The 26,091-nt window shown below is 29.5% G+C and overlaps 3 protein-coding genes and 1 non-coding gene across 4 annotated transcripts; 1 reads left to right on the top strand and 3 right to left on the bottom strand.

The window, feature by feature from the left end:
* The first annotated feature begins 4,995 nt into the window (after positions 1–4,995).
* LOC125849113 (probable pectate lyase P18) lies at positions 4,996–6,954 on the top strand. The gene is made up of 4 exons (XM_049529130.1): positions 4,996–5,165; positions 5,245–5,609; positions 5,688–6,208; positions 6,584–6,954. The coding sequence occupies exons 1-4, from the start codon at positions 5,065–5,067 to the stop codon at positions 6,806–6,808; spliced, it is 1,212 nt and encodes a 403-aa protein (XP_049385087.1). The 5' UTR covers positions 4,996–5,064; the 3' UTR covers positions 6,809–6,954.
* Positions 6,955–17,377: 10,423 nt separating this feature from the next.
* On the bottom strand, positions 17,378–18,278 carry LOC125847896 (uncharacterized). Its single transcript, XM_049527618.1, has one exon. It carries the CDS (start codon positions 18,149–18,151, stop codon positions 17,726–17,728), a length of 426 nt encoding a protein of 141 aa, XP_049383575.1. The 5' UTR covers positions 18,152–18,278; the 3' UTR covers positions 17,378–17,725.
* TRNAT-UGU (transfer RNA threonine (anticodon UGU)) lies at positions 18,263–18,334 on the bottom strand. The gene has a single exon. It is a non-coding gene; the product is annotated as a tRNA-Thr (tRNA).
* Positions 18,335–18,916: 582 nt separating this feature from the next.
* LOC125847869 (uncharacterized) lies at positions 18,917–20,304 on the bottom strand. Its single transcript, XM_049527584.1, has 3 exons — positions 20,007–20,304; positions 19,635–19,884; positions 18,917–19,314 (listed from the first exon to the last, which is right to left on the bottom strand). The coding sequence occupies exons 1-3, from the start codon at positions 20,300–20,302 to the stop codon at positions 18,994–18,996; spliced, it is 867 nt and encodes a 288-aa protein (XP_049383541.1). The 5' UTR covers positions 20,303–20,304; the 3' UTR covers positions 18,917–18,993.
* Positions 20,305–26,091: the final 5,787 nt, after the last annotated feature.

Below are 26,091 nucleotides of genomic sequence, written 5' to 3'. Positions count from 1 at the left end.
TTGTCCGCAAAGGTAATTTTTCCAAGGACTATACTTGCACAACTTCACTAATCTGAATATAACAAAGTAGAAGGGTTATTAGTGTAAATCAGCCAATTAGTTGGTTCCAGTTTCCAGCCCAAAACTTTAAAGGCCCATATAGGAATCATAGGGCTATAGAGCATCGTCTCAATGCCCAAGCCCAGACATCGGCTCTTTTTACCAGCCCATAACTTTAGAAAACCCATGTCTCAAATTTTAAAATGTGGAGTAACATTTTTCTTTCTTACTTTCTCCGTTTTTTTTTTTTAAATGACCTAGTTTACCGACTACAATTTTATTTAGCTTGTCTACAGACGATTGATGTAAAATCAGTTTCTTTTAAAAAGTGTTATTTAAAAAAATATTTTTTGGTGAGAAATAACTTGTGTTTTTACCTCTTCAAATTTGATAACTTAAGTTGATCTACTCTAATTTTAGCTTCAAGATTAGTTAAATTAACACTTAATAAAATTAGATTCAATGATTGATGAAGATATGATAATAAAACTTTGCAATTCCTAATTACGTTTATTAACGTCTAGAAAAGAGTTAGTTAGGACAGTACATATGCATATATAGTAACGGTATCTAATTATAAATCTGTTTTGCACTCTCTACATAGTAATTCATTCACTCTTTAAAGTCAATATCTTCCCCGTGGCCTGTGGGAGAAAATGAAGACTCTACACTTTGAAGTTTTAATTATAGTTGTTTTTCCAAGTAGGCTTAAGAAAGTCTTATTTTTGATTTCCTGAATTTAACACCCGTTGATGGTTCTACATTTTTTGTTTTATGGCCAATTTTTAAAAAATAGTATTATGTTGAACTTATTAAAATATATTTATATAGTACAAAATACCAAAAAATAAATATATGGTTATTATATTTAAATTGTAACGGGTTATATTGGATCATTTTCTTCGTTAATCTACATTCAATTAAAAAAAGAGAAATTACGCAAATATTCCATAAAAGCAAAATAATTACAAACATATACCCGACTAAATAATTATACTATATACCCCATGTAATACTATATTGATATCATTCAAGACTGATAATTTCACTTAATTGATATATATATATATATATAGTATCATTGACTAATAAGTAATTTTTGAACAAGAAACCTTAATAATACCACAGTCCACAACAATATACATATATTCTTATAAGATCATTGACTAATGAGTAATTTCTGAACAAAAAGTTTTAATGATACAAGTACAGTATATATATATATATATATTCTGATTTAGTATCAGTTAAACGAAATTATTAGCCTTAATGATATCAATACAGTATATGACATTAATTTAGTATCCGTTAAGCAAAAATTATTAGCTTTAATGAATTGGGGTATGGGCTGTAAAAATTTTGTTTTGAAAAAATGAGTATTTTTTGAATTATTATGTATTGGGGTATGACACATGTAATTATTTGAGTTTTATGACCCATTTATTTAGTTTTTTCCTTAAAAATTTGAAAAAGATTCTATAGGGAACTTATTTAATCTAGGACCTTCTACTTTCAAGATTCATGACATTGTCCGGACATCCATTAGTAATGTCAAATTTAGTACTCCCTCTATTCAAATTAATTGAATTGTTGAGATATTTTTTATTTTTTGAATTAGTTTAATTGTTCAATTTTCAAGACTATTTTTAGAGTGTTCTTCCAATTTTACCCATCATTAGTTAGTAATGGAATTAGTGATTAATTAATATTTCGTTATTTTAATCATAAATTTGATAATAATTAATAAGGGTAAAAATGGAAAATTATGCCTAATTTATGTCTTTAACCTTCTTTTCTTAAATGATATGAAACACCTCAACTATTTAATTAATTTGAAATGGAGGAAATACATGGCAAAAAAAGTATAATTTTCAATTTGTTCAAGTTTAGGTAGATTGGATTTGAAATAGGTCCATTCCTATTTCCTAATTAAAGATGTGAATTAATTTGAATCCTCCAAATAGTCTAAATGAACTCGACTTACTAAAATGGAGAATAGTAAAAGGATATGTGGGGCCTGAACTTGTAGAATTGGTGCATGTCAACTAACTGATAATGTTGACTTATGCTCTTACTTTAACTTCAAACGATACATACTGTCTGTATTTTTATTAACATAAAGATAAAAACCTTATTTTTTACCTTTGATATAATTTGGCTGAAAAGGAATTAGGAATACATAACCGTCCAATATTTCTATAAAAAAAAAGCAGTCACGAAAACTTATCATGTGGTCGTTAATGTTGAGTGTTGACTATAATGAACTTAAGGGTCATTTGGTGTGAAGGATGAAGAGAGTTAATCCTAGGATAAATTTTAAGTAGCTTTTAATCTCTTGTTTGGTTGCAAAGCTTGTGATAACTTATTCCAGGATTAATAATTAGTACTGGGATAGTTATCCCTCCACTTGGGTGGTATAGTAATACCGAGATAACTATTTTAAAGCTAAATAAGAAAAAAAAAATCAATACATACATACGGTACCATAGTGGGAATGCACACACAAAAATATTTAAACTAAATAAGATGCAAGTTTTATATTTAAAAAAAAATGAATAATTAAAGCTTGCAAAGAAACTATAAAAAACTAAATAAAGTGAAGGGTAATTTTGTAAACAAATAACTTGTTCTTAAAATTTATGCAATACATATTATTTTGAATACAACAAATCAAACACTCAATAAAAAATAACCTCAGCATAACTTATCCTATCATAACTAATCTCATCATAACTTGTTTTCAAACCACACGACCCCTTAGTTTTGTTTTTATGTGGGATTATTTGTTGCTCAAAAAAACCCAAATGTTTTCTGAATAACCATAGTTCATTAAAATGGATTTTTTTAACCGAATCAATTATAACTATCGAGAAAAAACTAAATAAAGTGTTTAAAACAGAGCAAAATAAAGCAGTCAATAATCACACACAAAACAGAAATTTTACTTTTTGTCGTGAATTTGGTTCTATAGCACCATTCCTTAATTGATGGAAAAAATACCACTTATTTCGGTCCCCAAAGGTTCAACAATATACTTGAAAAAAAGAGAGTTACTGTTCTCTTTTGACTTCTCGTTTTGTGAGGAAAATATATGTAAAGAATTCATAGAATTAATATGTTGACAAATATTTGGACACTGTCACAAAGTATAGAATATTAATTAATTTCCATGCATATTGTGTTGCCACATTCTTCTTAACCAAATCAGAAATCACTTCATCATCTAATTAATGTTACAATGATAAGAGCATGACAACTGACTTTATTGGCATTTATTTTCTAGTAACAAATCGATCGGTTTCACAAGACTTCTTAAGCATGTTTGGATTAGCTTAAAAGTTGGTCAAACCTACTTTTAAGTCATTTTTAGCTTTTGGAAGTGTTTAACAAGGTTAAAAATAACTTACAATAAGTTTAAAATGACTTTAAAAAAGTTAAAAATCAAAAGTAGATCTCTCCCTACTTTTTATTTTTTGACTTAAAAAGTCATTTAAGTTTGACTTTTTATTTTTTGATTTAAAAGTAACTACTTTTTTTAAGCCAATCTAAACGGACTCTTATTCCCTCCATTTCTTTTTATATTTCATTAGTTGGTCCATAATATATTGCATTTCATAAAATCAATATATAAATTACAATATTCTTCCAATTTTACCCTTATAAGTTATTAGTTTTGAAAATATGCATTTGAACAACATAGAAAATTAAGTGAATAATTTATTTTGATTGGTCAAATTAATTCATATTCATTTATTAAAAGTTGAGCTAGAAAAATTAATAAGGATAGAATAATAAATGTACTTAATTTCTTAATGCACATGAAATAAAAAATAATATCATATAAATAGGAATGAAGAATTTTTTAATTCCCTCATGATGTAAACAATATTTATTTTACCCACGTCATTTAAGACCACCTAGAAGTACTTGTCTATACTTGTGTAGATCGTAGATATTATATTCCTCCGTTTTGAAATATTTTTCATATTGTTATTCCCAAGAATGAAACTGTATGAATTTTAATTAATATTTAAAATATTGAGCTAAATGTAACTTTTGAAATTAATTAATTTAAATCTCAAAAAGTGAAATATAACTAATATTTTGTGATGGGGAAGTAATAATTTAAATGGTGTTATAACCTTTTGAAATCGGTTAAATCACATCCAGTACGTAGAAATTTTTTATAATGCGACACTTAATAGATTTAATTATTGTTGATTAATGGCATGAGGTTACAACAAAGCACGCCGCTTAAACAAGTTTCCCGTTTACCAATTATCATTATGGGCGCCGTAATCACATGCAGTTTTATTTCTACTTTCTACTGCTAATCTTTTAATTAGTCTTATGCATCTCTTTTTCAATGGGGTGGGAAGGCAAACATAGAATACTCCATTACTATATTAATGCATTACCATTAGATGAATAAATATAAAATATTCTTTACATCTGTTTGAATTTTGGTGGGAAATTTAAATGGTATACCTATGATTGGAGTATTGTTTTTAAAAAATATATATATTTTTCCATTCCAAATTAATAGTTAGGTTTCATTTCTTGAGAATAAAACTACATAATTATTGATCAGTATTTTTAAAACTTATATTTCCTCAAATTGACATGAGAAAAGTTGTAACATTGAATACTTTTTGAATATCTAGATTTTAATTAAAAAATATTAAGTTGATCTAAATTCATTTTAACTTTGAAGATTATCAAAATTAACTCTAGAAAAACGAAATATAACAATAAATTTAATCGGGATGGGGTACATTATTAATTTAATGTAGAAACTAGAAACTAACCTAACGATCAAAACTACCAAGTGGGAATCCAAAAGAACATCATCAGAAATTATGAATCAATTGAGGCCCACCTCTAGTTTAATCACGCCATTCATCCCGGGTATTTTCTTCCTTTATAAACCCCTCCGCCATTTCTTCATTATTTACTCACCTCACCTCAACACAATATATTCTTTTCTATCTACAGGGCTGGCTCTGCTTTACCCCCATTAAAAATATGTCTACTTTTCTCTTCACATTTTCCCTCCTTCTTCTAGCCCCACTACTCGTAATTAGTTCTATCCAAGACCCAGAACTTGTCGTACAAGACGTTCATAGGTAACACAAAAACCACTAGTGACAACTTGTAGTTTTATTCAATTTATTGGTATTAACCATTTTTTGTCATTTTGAACAGGAGCATCAATGCGTCATTGACGAGGAGGAATTTGGGCTATTTATCGTGCGGATCAGGGAATCCGATTGACGATTGCTGGCGATGCGACCCCAATTGGGAAAAAAATCGCCAGCGATTAGCTGATTGCGCCATTGGCTTTGGAAAGAATGCCATTGGAGGAAAAAATGGCCGAATTTACGTGGTTACTGATTCAGGGAACGATGACCCCGTGAACCCCAAACCCGGAACTCTAAGACATGCTGTTATACAAGACGAGCCTTTATGGATCATTTTCAAAAGGGATATGGTCATTCAGCTCAAACAAGAGCTCGTCATGAACTCTTATAAAACCATAGATGGTCGTGGCGCGAGTGTTCACATTTCAGGTGATCTAGAATTAAAATTTTCATTCTTTTCTAAAATTCATATATGTTAGTTATATTTTGCGATTACTATTGTTTCAGGTGGTCCGTGCATTACAATCCACCACACCAGTAACATTATAATACACGGGATTAATATACACGATTGTAAACAGAGTGGTAACGGCAACATTAGAGACTCACCAAACCATTCCGGATGGTGGGATGTTTCTGACGGTGACGGTATTTCAATTTTCGGAGGGAAGAATATTTGGGTGGACCATTGTTCCTTGTCTAATTGCCACGATGGTTTAATTGATGCAATTCATGGATCTACAGCAATCACGATTTCTAACAACTATTTTACTCATCATGATAAGGTGATGTTGTTGGGACATAGTGATTCTTTTACACAGGACCAAGGCATGCAAGTCACAGTTGCTTTTAATCATTTTGGTGAAGGGTTGGTGCAAAGAATGCCAAGGTGTAGACATGGTTATTTCCATGTGGTGAATAATGACTATACTCACTGGGAAATGTATGCCATTGGTGGTAGTGCTGCACCAACTATTAATAGCCAAGGCAATAGGTTTCTTGCTCCCAATGAAAAATACCGCAAAGAGGTATTTCAATTCAACACTGAACATTAAATTACTTTTATCTCATGCATATACTATTACTACTAGTTACAGAGAAATAATTTTTCTTTGACCATGATTTTTAAACAAAATAATTGTTACTTATACTAAAAGTAGTATTGAATTCTCGTGATATAAAACAGAAAATTCTAGTAAAAGGGTTTGAAAATTGCTACTTTTGAATCCACTTGTACAAATTTTTGGCTCGGCGCTGACCTATACTATTTCCCAATGTGCTAATTTTACTCTTGTTATAGGCTTGTACGTCGTTATCTTTTAGATGATTTAATTTACCACCTTGTCGGTATATAGAATTTGAAATGTTATAAGATTACACTAAATAGTTGAAATTTAACACAGGTGACAAAGCATGAGGATGCACCAGAAAGTCAGTGGAGAAGCTGGAACTGGAGATCAGAAGGTGATTTGATGTTAAATGGAGCGTATTTCAGGCAAACAGGGGCAGGTGCATCATCATCTACTTATGCCAGAGCTTCAAGCTTAAGCGCTAGGCCTTCTTCTTTAGTTGGATCAATCACCACAAATGCTGGTCCTATTAACTGCAAAAAAGGCTCCCGCTGCTAGTAAATTTAAATTTATTTTACAAGGGAGAACTTACGATTACTAGATGACGATAGTGAAAGAAGTAGTAGTGTTTTAATTAAGCTGAAAATGGTACGGAAAATATATGGAGACCATTTCGCAAAACTTATATTTCAATCGTTATTTTTCGAGGACAGACTATTACTACTAATTATTGTCCTTTGGACGTTTGTTTGTTCCTTGATATAGTGACGTACTATCTTGGTTTTCCCTAATGTTCCTTTATTTTAACTTATTTACTTGTCCAGACTAGCAAATCAAGATAAACTTTATAACTTAGTTTGCATTTTATCAATGTTATTATTACTATAGTCATGTTCCAAAGTTTGAATTCAAATTTCAAACCGACGAGGAAATGGTTAAAATTAAACAGCAACTAAATGTTCACTGATAATGTCATGATTTTTATGATGCTTAACGACCTTTTATATATAATCTTCCACAAATGCATGATCTATACAAATGCTGATCCTGAATTCATATTTGATGAGTTTAACTTTTATAGGAGTAGTCTTAATTCTGTTCAACACATTGATTATATTTTATTTACATATAAAAATTTATATTTTTGGCCAAACTATTGGATTCAATTTAAATATACGTCGCATCTGCCTATATATCGCACCAGGAAAGTTTCATCAATCTAAAAAATTGAAACATAAAAAAAATTGTACTAGACACTACAAAAATATACTAAACATAGCACATATTGTGCACATAAGAAAAGTTATAGCAAACTCTAGAATAGTTGAAACTGCTAAAAATAATATACCTCCGAAATGTGAATTCCCACTGAATTTTTTTATTTTTTGACGGAGATCTTCAAAGGATCAAAACAGTTGAGATCATATCTTAGAAATTATTTTGCATATATCACAGATATAAGGGACTATTTTTGTTATTTTCTCGTTATTTGGGTAAGATCCGATATTTAATGTGAACATGCATGGGATTTTTACGACTGCTTCAGTTGTCAATTCAAGGTGGAAGAAATTGATTGGTCAATACACTTATCTTTTTTTCCACTCTTCTTAGGAGCTTTTTCCGTTAATCATGGAAATGACCCTACGCTACAAACTAAGGAATTTACGACATAATTGATAAGTCCATTTTTTTGACAATTTGAGTCACTTAGCAATTACTATAACTATTCCTCTGCTGGAATTGTAGGCATCAAATTAGTTAACTAACTGAATGATTATCTTAATATGAAATTTTCTAGTCTGAATTGAAATTTAATCGAGTTTACTATTGAGACGCTGGGTCGACTCAACAACATTGGGCCTAAAGCGAAACTGAAGAGAGGGGCCATAATATTTTATTTTTTTCATCATATATACTTTTAATTAAAATCTATTTTTTTAGCTATTTTAGATGCGAATTCATTAGATACTGTTTTAATAATTTTTTTTTTCAAATGGTAATATAACTAATTCATTCAATCTCTCTTGAGACATTGTTGATCTTAAAGAATATTTAATCAATTTTAATTTCGAAAAAACTTCTTTCGGCTGAGGTAACGGATACATGAACTGTTAACATTATTCTATAAGCAATATGTGTATATGGAAAAAAATCAAGTCTTTTTATTTGATTGAGTATTTTCGTTAGATCATTATCTTCTACTTGTATTATTTTCCTTAACACTATTAATTCCAAAAATAAATCTAAACCATCAATATCAAAATAACTATTACATGTTAAAGAAAGTTCAAAGTTAAGACAATATTTTTCAAATTCTCGTCATCTAGTGATCTCAATATTTCACCACTAAATAAGAAATCAAAAATATTTCCATATGCTTCAATTGGTTCGAATCTATTTTGAAGTGAAAAAATAGTTTTATCTATCCTACATATATAAAGCAATAAACACTAAAAGATTCTTCAAGGGACTTTGTGATTTTGCTATCCATATTTTCATCAAATTGTTTCTTACGAAATTTAGATTTATTTTCATCTCATATGCAATTTACTTAACAGAAATCATAACACTCATATGTTCCGTTTGGTTACTGTATAAGAGTACACCTTATTCATGTATAAAAAATTACATTAGTTGTACTATATTTAGTAGAAGTTTTTTATCAGGCTGAAAAGTCAACATAACTTATACCATGTTTAGTTGGAAGGATTTTAAATGTTGTATAAAAATTATTTATGTAATAAATTTATACGATGTTTGATTGTGTTTTTGTAATCCTATATAATTAATACCTACATAACTTATGAAGGAATCTATGTATAAATTATGCGGAAAAGAAGGTGGAATAAATTATGCGGGTATTAATTATACATGTATTAAAATAGTAAATTACAAATTTACTCCTATTAATTTATTTTTAAATAATTAATATTGAGAACTTTATCTATCTATACCGTTTTCCTAACTTTTTTTTCTTTATTTTTTTAAACCCGAACCTTTTTTGTTTCATTTGGATTCCAAATGTAAATACTTTATTAATATTATAAATTGGATTGTAAATATTTTGACGGCGAATATGTTAATCATATATAAGTGTTATATATTAATAATAAATTCCACATATTTAATTAACATGTATTATTATTTTGTTTAGGACGTGAATTTATACCTAATTCATATATTTGATATATTAAAAATATATAAGCAAATATATACAATATATTGATAGAATATGAATATTATATAATATAGGATATTATAATGTACTTAGAATATATTAATGGTATTTTATTTTTATAAGCTATAAACATAAAAAAAAAAATAGCAAAAAGAAAAAAACAAAAGTCTCAGTTAAGCATAGAGGGAGAGCCGGAGAGCTTTTCTTTTGTTTACTTTTTATTCAAAAAGAGGGAGAATTTATTTTGTTTACTTATTTATCTGTAAATAATATATATTAATTTACAATAAATTTGATATTCAATAGTTAATAATTCATGTATTATAATTTTTACATAACTAAATAATATCCACATGACTAAACCCAATATAACTAAACCTGTATAACTAAACCATGCATAAATAATATATATATATATATAACTAAACTCTGCATTACTTTAACCAGTAACCAAACGGCCTCATAGTACATATAGTTTGTTTTTTAAAAATTAACATATATAAGTAATTTATTTTTAAAAAAATGGAGGGATAATTTTAGTGGCCTAGAGGTTAAGACGGTCTATTAATTGAGACGTAGTACTGAATGAAAAAAAAACGCAAATGAAATATTTATTCAAACAAACAGATCTTTTCATTTGATCATTTTATTAAAGCAAATTAAAACAATAAAATATACATGATGGATGAACAAGGAAGTTACAAATACATGTTACTAAATCAACAAATTCGTTAGCTGTTCTCTCTTTTTTTAAGTAATAAATTTCCTTCTGTGAAAATTAATTTCACAGAATTAAGAATTTTTAAAAAATAGTACTGATTAATGAATCAATTAGAAGAAGAATGCGGCAGCGACTGCAGCAGCAAAAACAGAGGAGACAGCCTTGAATGTAGTTGCGCCACTGGCGTCGGCGGCGGGTGCCTCAGCAGGTGTAGCAGCGGCGGGAGCGGTAGAGGTAGTGGGTGTGGTAGCAGTTTCGCTGTCGGGAGATGGTGGTGATGCGGGTTCCTCTTCAGGAGTTTCCGCACTTGAAGTTGGAGAAGAGGAAGAAGGTACAGAACCGGAATTTGAAGATTTAGGAGATGATGCTGATGATGATGATGGGGATGACGATGACGATGATGATGATGGAGATGATGATGATGATGATGGGGTACTTGCCTTAGGAGAAGAGTCAGAGGATGATGGGGTGGTGGCTGCGGCAGCGGGTGCATTGGCACTACTGCTGTTTGGTGAAGCTGCTGCTGGAGTAGATGTGGATGGTGATGATGCGGGTGATGTTGCTGATGTGGATGGTGATGTTGCGGGGGATGTTGATGGCGATGTTGCTGATGGGGTTGAAGACGGGGATGCAGCAGGGGAATTATCTGCCGAAGCAAATCCAGCAATGGCAACAAATACCAGAGCCAAAACAATAACTTGACGAGCCATTTTTAGTTATTTATTTTTGGGTATTTTTTTCCTTTTTAGTTTTTTTTTTTTTGATGGAAAAAGTTTGAAAGAATAATGATCCTTCAAGATTTGCAGTAGTTTTTTAAAGAGAAAAAACTGTGCAAATTAATAAGGATGAGGACAATGAAGAAGTTGAAGGGAATGAGTTATATAGGACACAAGGAGTTACAGGTGTTAGGCCAATTTCCATCTGCAAAGAAAAAAAAAACGAACGGTAAACTGTAAATATATTGACCAAGCACCACAAAAATTCATGGGTGCACTTTATCTGCTCCTCCGTTCTCCATGGCGAGTCATCAATTCAAAGTTGGGAGCAATTTATGTGCTTTTCCGATACTTTATCTATTTCTGTTTGTTTGTTTTAACTACATTTTTCATATATTTAATAAAATGTTAGCTCTCAATTACCTTTAGTGATTCTTTAGTAGAAAATCCTAGTGTCATCCTTGATATACAATTAATAATAACCAACAAACATATAAAAATAATGAAAATGCAAAAATAACGCTATTTATTGCCAAAGTTTTCATTTGAATTAATAAGTATTATAATATGGTTAAGAAAATTAAATTATAGTCAAACTTGTAAATACCTTCCATAATTTTTAATTTATTTATTTTGTGGTTGTTGCTAAAAAATATTTTTATTTTTATTTTTAGAAGCACTTTCAAAAAAACTTTTAAGAAAAGTACTTTTGGAACAAATATTTGTGTTTGGTTAATTCATTTGAAGAGTTCTTTGATAAACAAATTGTGTTTGACTAAGTTTTTTAATCAATATTTTTGAGAGTCAAATTACGTAAAATGACAAGTATCAATGCACTTTTAATATTAATATTATTTCAAATATCTATTATAAAAAAAAAATTAATATTTCTTATTAAATTAAAATGTACATATTCAATTTTTCAATCAATATTATACATAGATGAAAATAAATAAATTAAATATTGATATATCATTGACATGATGATTTAAATATAATAAAAAATATCAAGCAAAATAAATTTAAAAATAACTTATACGAAAAACTCATCATAAAAAAATAAAAATAAATATAAGTGACATATTTGTAAATATTTAATTATGACAAGGATATTTTGGGTTTGAATAAATAATTTTCTGCTTCTGTTTTTTTTTTTTAAGAAACATAAATTTTTAGTTTCTTTCTGATCGTAGGAAAACTCTTTCTACTTCATTTTAAAAAAAGTTTTACTGGTTAGTTAAACACCTTATTTTTTCAAAATATATACTTTTTACTCAAAATAAGTGATTTTGGTCCTCTAACAACAATGTCAAACATGCTCATAATTGTCATATTCCGTAAATCAAATTACAACTTAGACAATAATGTTTCTTAATATTTTCCAAGGGAAAATTAAAGATATTTATTTGTAATTAATTTGCCCTCAAAAATTATGATTTTATGTTATTTTTTTAATACTTTTTATCTTTATGGTTAACCTTCCATTTTGGGGGGGTGGGGGGTTGGGGTGCCCATCCATAATTCATATTACATATTTTAGTGGTCATATTGTGTAAATCCAATTGACAACTTATACAATAATGTTTATTGAGTCACATTATTTATCGAAAATTTTTATTTTGTGTGTCACATAACCAATATTATTTATGAGGCTATTTTATTGCTTGACAAATGGACATAATTACTTATTTTTTTGGCAATTTTTATGAAACGAGGACTGATCAATAAAAAGATGAAATTTCAAAAATATTTCTTCCAGTTCATTATATGAAAATATCAATCACTACATTTAGAGCAATAGATGTATAATATAAATATTCATCCTAATGTTCTTTTATGACTTATGATTTTGCAACAACAACACGCATCTCCTCATTAGTTTTGAATCTGCATAAAATTAATCAAAATAAATGTCATAAATAAAGTGCTATCAACCTAACAAAAAAAAAGTTAGTAAAAATAAAATTATACCTTAAATTCTTGAGCAGAAACGTGACCTCCCTGACATTTTTTCATACAGTCACTATAGCAATCCCCGTTAGCCCTACCTTTACTTGCACAATGAATAAAGCATTTTGCTGAGCAAGACATTTTTTCCTCACCAACAGCTTCAACATTTGCTAAAACATTCACAATTAAAAAAATTGTCAATATTACTTTTGTGAAGTTCATCATTTCTAATATTATTTTTTCCTCAATGGAATATTATTTTCTTTTGTGTCTTAGGTACTTGATGAAAGAAAAATAGTGCTATTTATAATCAAAATTTCAACTATAATTTAAGACACATTAGACTATAATTAATCACATAAAACATTTAGATTAATAATATCAAACTTATAGTCAATAATATAATTTGGCTGTAATATTTATTACAGTCAAACTATTAATATATATTAATTTACTACGTCATTTTCTTAGACTATATATTTTCATTTTCATATTATGTAAATTTAACTAACAACTCAAAAACATTAATTAATGAAATAAAAACATTTAAATTATAATCAATAGATTATAGTCAAACTATTAATAAATATAATATATAATTTATTAGTCATATTATGAAAATTTAACTAACAACACATAAAAAATAATTAATCAGATAAAGCATTTAGATTATAGTCAATAATGCAGTTTGACTATAATATAGATTATAGTTAAATTCTTAATAAATATGATATATAATTTAGTATTTTTTTTTAGTATATATTTTGATTGTCATATTATGTAAATTTAACTAACAACTCATTAAAAAAAATGTCTCACTTAACTTTATCACAATGGAAAGACAGTTATTTCTGAATAATAACTGCAATTACTTTCTCCCTCGACAAAGTTATCGTTTTAAATCTTTAATTATAAAGTCCAGATCATAAAATATTACAATATTTAGTTACTTGAATTAAAAAATATCAGAAAAACTAATTCAAATTTAATTGATCGTATTCTCTTATTATATAAGTGTGACAATTAAATAACTACAGTTGTCAAAAAGAATCAACCCAACTCAATCCGACCCAAGACTCACGGGTCAAAGAATTTGATGTGCTAGGCAGCCCTGTCCTTCATTTGGAAGGCTCGAAAATACTCATCTCAACCCAATCCTAGAAGGGTTGCAAGATGAGGCCGGCTAGTCCTTTTTTTTTTCATTTCAAACTTGAAATTCTATAACATCAAGAAAATGATAGAATTTTCAAATCAAATATGACAAACAAAGATGTTCTTTCAATAGCACTAGCAAAAAATCTAGTTGATTAACATGTCTTAAATTGTCTTAGAATTTTAACCATGAAATTTGAAACTTCATGAAGTGTGTATTAAAAAAACAAGATAAAAAAGTAGCGAGTAGACTCCACTTTTAGTTGGTTCATAAAATTTTTGGTCATTTTAGAGAATTCACAAGATAAGTTTTGTTATTTATTTTGCAGAGATATCACAGTTGCATTTCCTAATTTTGTGGTGAATACACAAAAGAATGATGAGATTTACAAGGATTTCTGAGTTGTAAAAGTGGTGAGTACCTTTGAGAATATAGTTGTTTTTGTAGGGAGCCATACAGTGGCTTTATTGCATTTCCTTAAATAATTTATGTTGTTCAGACTGTTCAAAAATATTGTCATTTCTGACTATTTTGAAAATTTTGACACACACCTGTCAATGTTTTAAAAAAGTCTAGGCAACATATACCATATAATATACCAATAATATCTCTTTAAGGAAAGTTATTCTTGGGCCTCAAAAGTTTTATTTTTAATTCTTTTGATTTTCTAATTCATATATATAGGTGTTTGGAGAGTGAAGTTAATTATGAATCCCCTATATGTAGTAGATGTAAGAAACGCATGGGTACAATATCATAGCAAATACCACAATATCGAACATCATTCCAGCTTCTTACTATGTAATCAAATATGTAAGAAACACATGACAAGTTCCAAACTCATTTTTGCAAATAAGTGAGGAGGAGCTAAACAGTGGCGATGGGAATATCATCATCACTTGCCCAGATTTATAACAGCTTCCATTAATGAGCTAAATCATCCACTCTTGATACCATAACTGAATCCACATAAGAAACAATATGGATCTCTAACACTCCAACCGCAAAGCTAAAAGATTTGCAACCAAAACCAACCTCGGATTTGCAATGATCAAGTTAAATTTACAGATCTTCAATTTGGGGATGACCATGCAAGCATACAAAAAATCAACAGATGAAAAGCTTCATGATGGAATATCAAGAATCTATCCAAGCCCAGACATTAAAACTATGCATAGATTCCCTCATAACTTATACATGTTAGTTTCTAAGTTCCAAACCAAACACCTATTAATTTTATACATAGTAGAATACTGCCACCAAACATAGTATAACTTACTTCCTAGCCACCTAACAAACAACTCCTAAGGAAAGAAAACACAAGTGAGAGGGATTGCATAAAAGGCTATTCTTCTGGGGCAACGATTGGAAGTACACTGGAAGATAGCTGAGATACAACCATTATAAAAGAAGAAACTATACGTCTTGGACATCAAGCAATTGTGTTAGTTGAAAATTGAGAAAAAAATACTTCTGCTGCACATGGCAAAAGATATTACTAGCACCTGGAAATATTATATGGGTAAATGTGGAATCTCCAATATAGTTGTATCCTACGTGACCAAGTAGGCCAAGGCCTATGACCAAGAACAAGCATTACAAGATCCTTAAGGAGGTTGAGGTTTCGGAGAGATATATTTTTTTTTTTTGATATCTTCTCCGGCTTAGACTGAACGTCACAATAATTAAAGTCGGAGAGCACTCAGCATGCTGAACCAAGTAGACCAGATACCTCTGAGACATAGGTCATTCTAAGCATCTCAAGCCTCAATACATTCAATAACAACACCCTTTGTTCAGAACTGGCTCAATGAAATGCCGATTATAAGTTGAAATACGAATCAAGGAAAACCAGGAACAATGGGTGAAAAGAAACTAATCAACTTAAGAAAAGAGATGCCCTCTCACAAGTTCACAATATGGGTTACAACTCAATCAGCCGACCTACTTAGCTCATAATCCTTGCCACAGGACTAGCTCAAGCAACCTAGGTCCAGATTAAGGTGAATAAGCTCCCTACAAAGTTGGACCCTAAACCATGAGAGAATCTCAGGAAACTTGTATGACAAAAATTATAGCAATGGACGGGAAAGTAGCTCTCCTCTTAAAGGAAGATTTCCCAGGATATAAGGGAATCATAGGTAAAGGCACAAGGATCTTATCAAGCAAACAGAGGTCACAAATAAAGCATCAACATCAAATCAGGTAGTATCAAGAGTTCAAGTGCCTTAATCTAATTCTGCGCCTCACAGTAGTTTCACCTAGTTTTTATCCCATTGTTTCAATAGTTGAATTAATTGGAACATGGAAGGCCTGACATCTCAGGCACTCTTCTTCTTTCTATCTTTTTTTTTTCTCTTGTGTTTGCTATACCTTTTTCCCACCACCCAAGCAAAGTCGGTCCCCAGTTAAGATTTCAATCCATGTTAACATAGCAAAACCCAAGTGGCCTACCTAAATCTCTCAATCAAAAAAAGAAAAAAAAACTCACATAAATGGCATAGGAAATATGGTTTACATGTAGAGACAGATATATACCCACATACTCGCAAATGAAAAGAAAACTATAACACATTTACGCATTATTATTGTTTATTTAGTTAGAATGATGTCACCTTCGGGAATTGTTTTTAAGGATCAAAACCTCGAGTTAGATCACAAATGGTGCCCAATCTTAAGGGAACTTGCCATTAAAACAAAATCTATTCCATTTTCTTTCCTCCAAAATGTGAGGCATATTACACAAATATTTATTTTTTCAGAAAACAATAAATAAAACAGTAATCCAGCAGTTGTACCTTTTCCCATATTAATTTGTTTTTTATAAAAATAGAGTCTGGGCTAGTTCGCAAACACGTCAACTATTATGCGGTGTACCTATATCTTCCACACATAGCAGTAACTTTGTCCACCAAGGCTTTAGGATAGGAAGAATCTGACAAGTTATCTTTGTATTTACTGGGATTTGAAGCATGATCGAACTTAGATCACACTCTTGGGTATGCAAATTATTCTTTACTGGCTATATCAACTACACACATATGCTCTTAGAGATTCAATTTAGAAATATTATTGGAGGTTGGGAGATGGAGTAGAGCAGACACAGTCTTTACAGCCATAAAAAGCAAAGTCCATACTGTAATTTACCAAGGCAAACTCTCGACACATTAGCACAATGAAGAATAATGGAACAGTGAAGCATATAAAACAACAGTAGTTAAAGGGCTGAAATCAGCCAAAAGTAATTTAATGATATGAAGCTCTTCAAATCACCAAAGAAAGAGGTGAGATGTGAAGGCAACAGAGAAGATATCAAAGCAAATTATAAGCCCTGCAAAATAAATTATTAAGAAAATCAAGTGTAACTTCTTTTTGACCTATTACTATCAGTTCTTCAGAGTTCAGATCATTGTAGATAATAACAACTACAAGTTATCGATCCGTTCTTCAGAGTTCAGATAATTGTAAATAACAGCAACAACTAGCTATAGATGTGGAAGAGACTTCTCAAGAGTTCTTCAGAATTGCCCTAAAAGCTTCTAAGATGTTAGACTGCAACAGTTTCACAAAGCCTGGCCATAAATCCCAAACATACATCTCTACTCGGGAGGAAAAAAGGTTCATTATTCCTAAAACATGATTTAGCAATCGAAATTGAGCAATATTTTCAACCCAAAATGGTGATGGACATGGGAAAAGGACTATATTTCAGTCAGAAACAATTAACATTATGCCGGAAAGGGACATCAAATTTCACCTATGCCTTTGTCTTCCTCCTCAAGCGCTTCCTTAGCTTCTTCAATTTGTGCTTATTCATCTTCTTCTTCCTCTTTTTCTTCACACTATCCGCCCATATCTTCAGTGAATCTTCTTCTACGACGACGCCTCCATCATTCTCAGATTTAATTACCCCAATTTGAGAAATGGGGTTTAGGAAAAACCCGAAAGAGAAACTTGGGTAAACCAGTGAGCAAGGGGAAACATTCTGATTTGAATCCTCTGTTTCGCGTTGGAGACAAAAGGGTATTTGATTTCGTCTGCTACAAGAAGGATGAGCCAAGATTGGTGGCTGAGGAGGGGTAGAACTGAGGATTGCCGGTTCGGATTTATTAAGGTTAGTGATGATTCTTGTTGTGGCAGATTGAAATTGGTTCTTCACAGCTTTCCGAAGAATTGAAGCCATATGGAGTAACAATTCAAGAACCACCAAAAAGAGAAAGAAAAAATAACAGAGAATTGCATCCGCTAGGGTTTTGCCAAAAAGGAGGACGTAAAAGTATCAAAAATAAATATTTGCCCCCATGCAGGATCGAACTACAGACCTTCAGTTTACAAGACTGACGCTCTACCACTGAGCTATACGGGCTGTGTTCTTTCCTCTGAAAAAAAAGTTAATTATTCAATGAATTAAATAAATATCGTCTCTTCTTTCATGTTAAATATTTTTAGTTGGTGGAATAAGAATAATAATTTTGGTCGTAAGACTATTATAAGGCAAATTTGGTAATATGTGTTACCTAGTCCTACGATTATTTTATATAATCGTGGAATAAGTTATCTCATATAAAAGGTGAAATAAAATAATCTCATAGAATATCCTTGTCTATCTCATCCCACCAACTAAACGACCTTTAAAAGGGTAAACAAAAGGGGATACTTGAGTCATATTCATTATGAATTAAGTTTATCCACCTCTCATTTTAATAACACCAAACAACATGATTTGATTCATTGAGATGATAAATTAAGTTTAGAGTACATATTAGTTAAATTAAGTGATACTAAAAGTTAATGTAAATATCAAACGAGTTTATTATATCTTCTTCCTGTAAAAGCCTAAGTAAGACGATTTGTTATGGCTTGTAATTAATTAAGCCAGGCCATAAAGTGAAGTTAACAGAATTTCAGCACATGATTTGTGGTTACTAATTACAAATTGGGCTTATACAACAAATAAAAATGTAACACAATAATATACCCAGGTTTACTACAAATTGAATTTAATAACAATGTATGAATACAAATTTATTCATGCACTGGTTTAAAATTTCTATAAGCTATAACTGCGTAAAAAGGATCAGATGAAGCTGATAACAACCCAATCAACTGCATTATTTTACTCAGAGGTGATTTATTTTCTTGATCATCATTACTTGGTAATTTACGAATCACTTCTGGCTCTGTAAATCCCTTAATACATTGAAAATATTGTACCACAAGTTGCACTCTTCCGTACCCTGTACTGTCCCTCCAGGCACTAATTGCTTTATCATAGAACAATCTGTTACTGAAACTTACAATAAACACTCCTCCAGGTCTTAGAATTCGAAATACTTCCGCGAAAACCTGAAATTTAATAACATTGTGTTATAGGGATTATTAATACAATGATCAACATAGAAATTAAACATTGTGTTCTTAATACAAGATTTAGTACTAATATATCTAACTAACTATTTCACCATATCTTAAGATTTTGTGTGGCTTATAATGAACCACACATCTTGCAACAATATCTATGTGGCTGTGGTAACACTTGCTTCTATCCTCTCTTCCAAATCATCAATCTTTATCATCTAATTAAGGGATCGTTTACATCAGACACCTTAAAGAAAAGATTAATCACAATATAATTAAGTGGTCATTAATTTAGGGTAATTACTGACCTTCTCAGGCTGTTGAAGATACTGCACACTAACAGTACATAAAACAGCATCAAAACTGCAATTTTCAAACTCAAGTTTCTCATCTTCATTCAAATCCTTCACAAAAAAATAATCCAATTTGGGATTTTTTGCTAGCTCTTGTGCATTAAGTCCATGACCTACCACCTTTTTGTACTTCACTTCTTGAGGTAAATGACTCACCCATGAGCTCATAAGGTCAAGAATCTCAAATTCAGGCCTCAAACATTTCCTATAAAAACAGGGGGAGTCAAATGTGCAGGGCACGTTAAATTGGACTGAATTAATCAATAACATATGTCTACGTTTGAACGTGTTATAATTTTATATTTGGACTTATTTTGACACCCTTACCTGTAAAGATTCGTTAAATTGGAAATGAAACGATCATCGACGTGTGTGACGAATCTTGGATAGGCATAAAATTCCCTGTCTGGTAAAATGTTAAGTTTGGTTCTTCCTTGTTGAGTAAGTACCATGCGTTTGATTTTTCCTGCTGTTGATTTTGTAGAATTGTTATCTTCATTATTATAGGCTTTTGGAATTATTATTGAGGGCTGTGTATTGATTTTGGATGGAAGAGGAAACAAGTGTAAGTTTGAGGATTCCCATGTTTTGGGATGGGGATTTGGAGCTATGGCGAGAAACATGTCTAATTGACTTTGATGAACACACAGATCAATTTATCATTTTTATTTGGTGTTTGAAATTGTTCAAATTAACTTTTTGGGCCCATAGGTAATTGGACTGGTAGCCCACGTCCGTCAAGACTGCAGGGCTGAAATCACAGTCAAATAAAAGTTTAGCTTTCAAACTATGCCATGTAAATTAGAATAATGTGAGTTCTAGTATTTTCCTTTTATATTGACGAAATTCTTCTTTTTTATTTTCTACACTAGAGTTTATTTCTTTTATATTGAAAAAATTCTCTTCCTTTTTGGAATTTATATAATAATAATAATATCACATATTTGATTGGTGAAGTAGATCGAGTCAACAAAATAATTTAAACGGTATCTTATTATTTTTTATAAAATTAAGTTTAAAATAAAAATGATATTTTAAAAATATTTAATGAAAAAAATTATTTAAATTGATTGGGTGACCTTTTAAGTGAAATATCAATAGTTGAATGACTTGAAAATCAAATTAAGTTATGTAACCTTTTAAGTGAGCTACTAATCTGCAACTTTTCAGTTATAAAACAAAATTAAGTAACGAAATCATTCAAAGTTTGAGTCAACAGAAGAAGAAAGTTCATACAAGAAATGTACAGATAATCTTTGATCTGATGTAAATAAGATAGTTTTAATTACCAACTTATCTAGGCATGGACTATAGGTAGGGGTGTACAAGATCGGGTTGGTTTGGGTTTTTCAACTATCAAACCAAATCATTTGTGTAAAATTTTTAAATTTATAAACCGAACCAAATTAATAAAATTAGGATTTTTTCGGATTTTTCAAATACCAAACCAAACTATTGTGTCAAATTTTTAAATTTATAAAACAAACCAAACTAATAAACCTCGGAATTTTTTTCCAGATTTTTGGATTTTTTCGGTAAAGTTTGCATACAAACATATAATTAACTTGTGCTCCAAATATTTTTTTTAGTCCAACCAAAATACAATTATCTAAGGTGTTTCTTAAGAAAAAAACACAAAATATGAGATGAATACTGATGACACTAAAATATTCAATAAAAAATAATAATGAAATCATCATATAAAATAAATATTGCAAAGTCATAATGAAAATGATCATAATTTAAAAGTACTAAATCATGCTAAAATAAGTTTAATAAGTATTAGTTACATTACTGAATACTTAAGAAAAATTAAAATTAGATTATGTATTTTAATTGTCTAAACCAATGTAAAATTAAAAAACAAATATTCAATATTATTGTCATTGTTAGAGTTGAATTGATTTTCTTTTTGCATTAGTATTAATTTGATATTGATTTAAGTTTTATTATAATTATCAACATCTATGAACTATAATCTTTATTAGACCATCCGAATTCTAACTTTTTAAAACTTGAAATAATATATTAAAAGATAAAAACTATGAAATAGTATAAGAAATATTTTAAAATTATATCAAAGTAAATATTTTTATGTATAAAATAAACTTTTAAAATTACATATATAATGTCGGGTTGGTTTTTTTAGTTAAAATCAAACCAACGCAAATATAGTCGGATTTTTTTTTCCAATACCAAACCAAGTCAAATCGAACCACTAGTCCGGTTTGTTTTTCGATTTGACTCGATTTGCGGTTTGATTCGATTTTGTACAGCCCTAACTATAGGCATGCATATATAACTAAATGATCATTGCTACTTAACAGAAGAAGAAAGTCCATACAAAAATTGTACAAATAATCTTTGATCTGATATACATAAAATAGTTTTAATTACCAACTTATCTAGGCATGGACTATAAACAGAAGAAGAAAGTTCATACAAGAATTGTACAAATAATCTTTGATCTGATGTACATAAGATAGTTTTAATTACCAACTTATCTAGGCATGGACTATAGGCATATATAACTAAATGATCTTTGCTACTCAACAGAAGAAGAAAGTCCATACAAGAGTTGTACATATAATCTTTGATCGATGTAGCTAAGATAGTTTTAATTACCAACTTATCTTGGCATGGACTATAGGTATATATAACTAAATGATCATTGCTACTCAACAGAANATATTTGATTGGTGAAGTAGATCGAGTCAACAAAATAATTTAAACGGTATCTTATTATTTTTTATAAAATTAAGTTTAAAATAAAAATGATATTTTAAAAATATTTAATGAAAAAAATTATTTAAATTGATTGGGTGACCTTTTAAGTGAAATATTAATAGTTGAATGACTTGAAAATCAAATTAAGTTATGTAACCTTTTAAGTGAGCTACTAATCTGCAACTTTTCAGTTATAAAACAAAATTAAGTAACGAAATCATTCAAAGTTTGAGTCAACAGAAGAAGAAAGTTCATACAAGAAATGTACAGATAATCTTTGATCTGATGTAAATAAGATAGTTTTAATTACCAACTTATCTAGGCATGGACTATAGGTAGGGGTGTACAAGACCGGGTTGGTTTGGGTTTTTCAAATATCAAACCAAATCATTTGTGTAAAATTTTTAAATTTATAAACCGAACCAAACTAATAAAATTCAGATTTTTTCGGGTTTTTCAAATACCAAACCAAACCATTGTGTCGAATTTTTAAATTTATAAATCAAACCAAACTAATAAACCTCGGAATTTTTTTCCAGATTTTTGGATTTTTTCGGTAAAGTCTGCATACAAACATATAATTAACTTGTACTCCAAATATTTCTTTAGTCCAACCAAAATACAATTATCTAAGGTGTTTCTTAAGAAAAAAACACAAAATATGAGATGAATAATGATGACACTAAAATATTCAATAAAAAATAATAAATGAAATCATCATATAAAATCAATATTGCAAAGTCATAATGAAAATGATCATAATTTAAAAGTACTAAATCATGCTAAAATAAGTTTAATAAGTATTAGTTACATTACTGAATACTTAATAAAAATTAAAATTAGATTATGTATTTTAATTGTCTAAACCAAATGTAAAACTAAAAAACAAATATTCAATATTATTGTCATTCTTAGAGTTGAATTGATTTTCTTTTTGCATTAGTATTAATTTGATTTTGATTTAAGTTTTATTATAATTATCAACATCTATGAACTAATCTTTATTAGACCATCCGAATTCTAACTTTTTAAAACTTGAAATAATATATTAAAAGATAAAAACTATGAAATAGCATAAGAAATATTTTAAAATTATATCAAAGTAAATATTTTTATGTAAAAAATAAACTTTTAAAATTACATATATAATGTCGGGTTGGTTTTTTTTAGTTAAAATCAAACCAACCCAAATATAGTCGGGTTTTTTTTCAATACCAAACCAAATCAAACCGAACCACTAGTCCGGTTTGTTTTTCGATTTGACTCGATTTGCGGTTTGGTTCGGTTTTGTACACCCCTAACTATAGGCATGCATATATAACTAAATGATCATTGCTACTCAACAGAAGAAGAAAGTCCATACAAAAATTGTACAGATAATCTTTGATCTGATATACATAAGATAGTTTTAATTACCAACTTATCTAGGTATGGACTATAAACAGAAGAAGAAAGTCCATACAAGAGTTGTACATATAATCTTTGATCGATGTAGATAAGATAGTTTTAATTACCAACTTATCTTGGCATGGACTATAGGTATATCTAACTAAATGATCATTGCTACTCAACAGAAGAAGAAAGTCCATACAAAAATTGTACAGATAATCTGTGATCTGATGTAGATAAAATAGTTTTAATTGCCAACTTATTTAGGCATGGACTATAGGCATATATAACTAAATGATCATTGCTACTCAACAGAAGAAGAAAGTTCATACAAGATTTATACAAATAATCTTTGATCTGATGTAGATAAGATAGTTTTAATTACCAACTTATCTAGGCATGAACTATAGGCATATATAACTAAATAATCATTGCTACTTTAGATTATGCGATTTTTTAGTTATAAAATAAAACAATTGATTGGCGAAGTGGATCAAGTCAATAAAATAATTTAAATGAGTATCTTATTATTATTTTTTATAAAATTAAGTTTAAAACAAAAATTATATTTTAAAAAAATTTAATGAAAAATCAATCAAATTGGTTGGGTGACTTTTTAACATGTCATTTCGTTTGAATACAAGTTATGTTGGAATTAGTTATGCCCGGATAAGTTATGCCGAAATTAGTTATGTTGAGTTTAGTTTGTATTGCTTGTTTGGTTTGTCATATTCAAACTTATATTCGTTGCATATAAGTTGATTGTTTACAAAAACACCCTTCACCTTATTAGTTTTTTTTTTTTTTACATTTTCTTTGCAAGCTTTAGTTATTCATTCTTAAAAATAAAATTTCCATCTTATTTAACTTAAATATTTTTATGTGTGTATTTTCATGATTGTGCCATGTGTTTTTAAAATAAAACTTCATCCTATTTAACTTAAAAATAAAACATACATCTTATTTAGCTTAAAAATAAAACTTACATCTTATTTAGCTTAAAAATAAAATTTCCATCTTATTTAACTTAAAAATAAAACTTTCATCTTATTTAGTTTAAAAACAAAACTTCCATCTTATTTAGCTTAAAAATAAATCTTTCATATTAAGTTTATTAAAGTAAAAAAAGTTATTATTAAAGTTATCTACATTTTAATTGATATATAAAATATAACTTTTAAGTGAGTAATAAACTAATTAATTAAAAATCTGTAATTTAGTGGAGTGAACATTTTAAGAGAAATCGAAATATAAACAAACATAAGAATTAGGCAAAAAAATTCAATTTATAATATATTCATAAATAAAAATTGTATTTATAAAATGTAATTTTTCAATAGAGAAATATATTATCATAAAAACAACGAATAATTAAGCTCGTGAATGTTGTTGTAAATGTTGTTAAAAATTAATATATGTTAATATATGAATGTAAAAGTGAGGTATAAAAGAGAGTTTAAGAGAGGTATTTTTGATATTTTACATACTTTATCCCAGGTAGAGTTGTCAAAAAGGGTCGGCCCAGCCCCACCTGGCCCAAGCTTCGAGGGCCAAGGAATTTGAAGGGCTAGGGCGGGACAACCCTTTATTTGAAAGGGCCTGAAAATGTTCAACCCAACCCAACCCTAGAAGGGCCAAGGGCTAGGGCGGGCTAGCCCTTTTTTTTTTCAAACTTAAAATTTTTTAATATCAAGAAAATGAGAAGATTTTCAAATCAAATATGACAAACAATGGTGTTGTTTCAATAACACTAGCAAAAAATGTAGTGTAATTAGCATGTATCTAGGATACTAGATATGCGAGATATGTGATGCATCCTAGATACGCGAGCGAGATAAGTGAGTGGCGAGCGAGATGAGAGGGAGAGGAGGGCGCGGTATTTGTCTATGTATCCTAAATACATATGAATACACTTGGGTAGAGTGTATCTCGAGCAAATTAACCTAATTTTTATCCATGTATCCTAAGATACATGTATCTAGAAGTACTAAAATCTTGAAAGATTTATAATCTTACAACATAACGTGCATTTAAGTAATTAGCTTATATACTAGTGAGATTGTTGTAAGTTGCCCTTAAATAAATAGTATCAGCCCATGGGCCGACCTCAGCCCGACCCCGATGAAGCCTCAAGAGCCAAGGGATTATATTGGTTGGGCTTATAAGCCTTAGTTTTAAATGGGCTTGAAAAATCATATCCCAACCCTACCCCAATAACGGGTTGGGTTGGGCCATCCCCATAGGTTAAGCCCATTTTAACGGCTCTAATCCTAGGATAAGTTATCCTGGGATTACT

The sequence above is a fragment of the Solanum stenotomum genome, chromosome 12 (genome assembly GCF_019186545.1).
Source record: "Solanum stenotomum isolate F172 chromosome 12, ASM1918654v1, whole genome shotgun sequence".
Classification (NCBI taxonomy): domain Eukaryota; kingdom Viridiplantae; phylum Streptophyta; class Magnoliopsida; order Solanales; family Solanaceae; genus Solanum; species Solanum stenotomum.
This window is presented reverse-complemented; position numbering and strand designations above follow the sequence as displayed.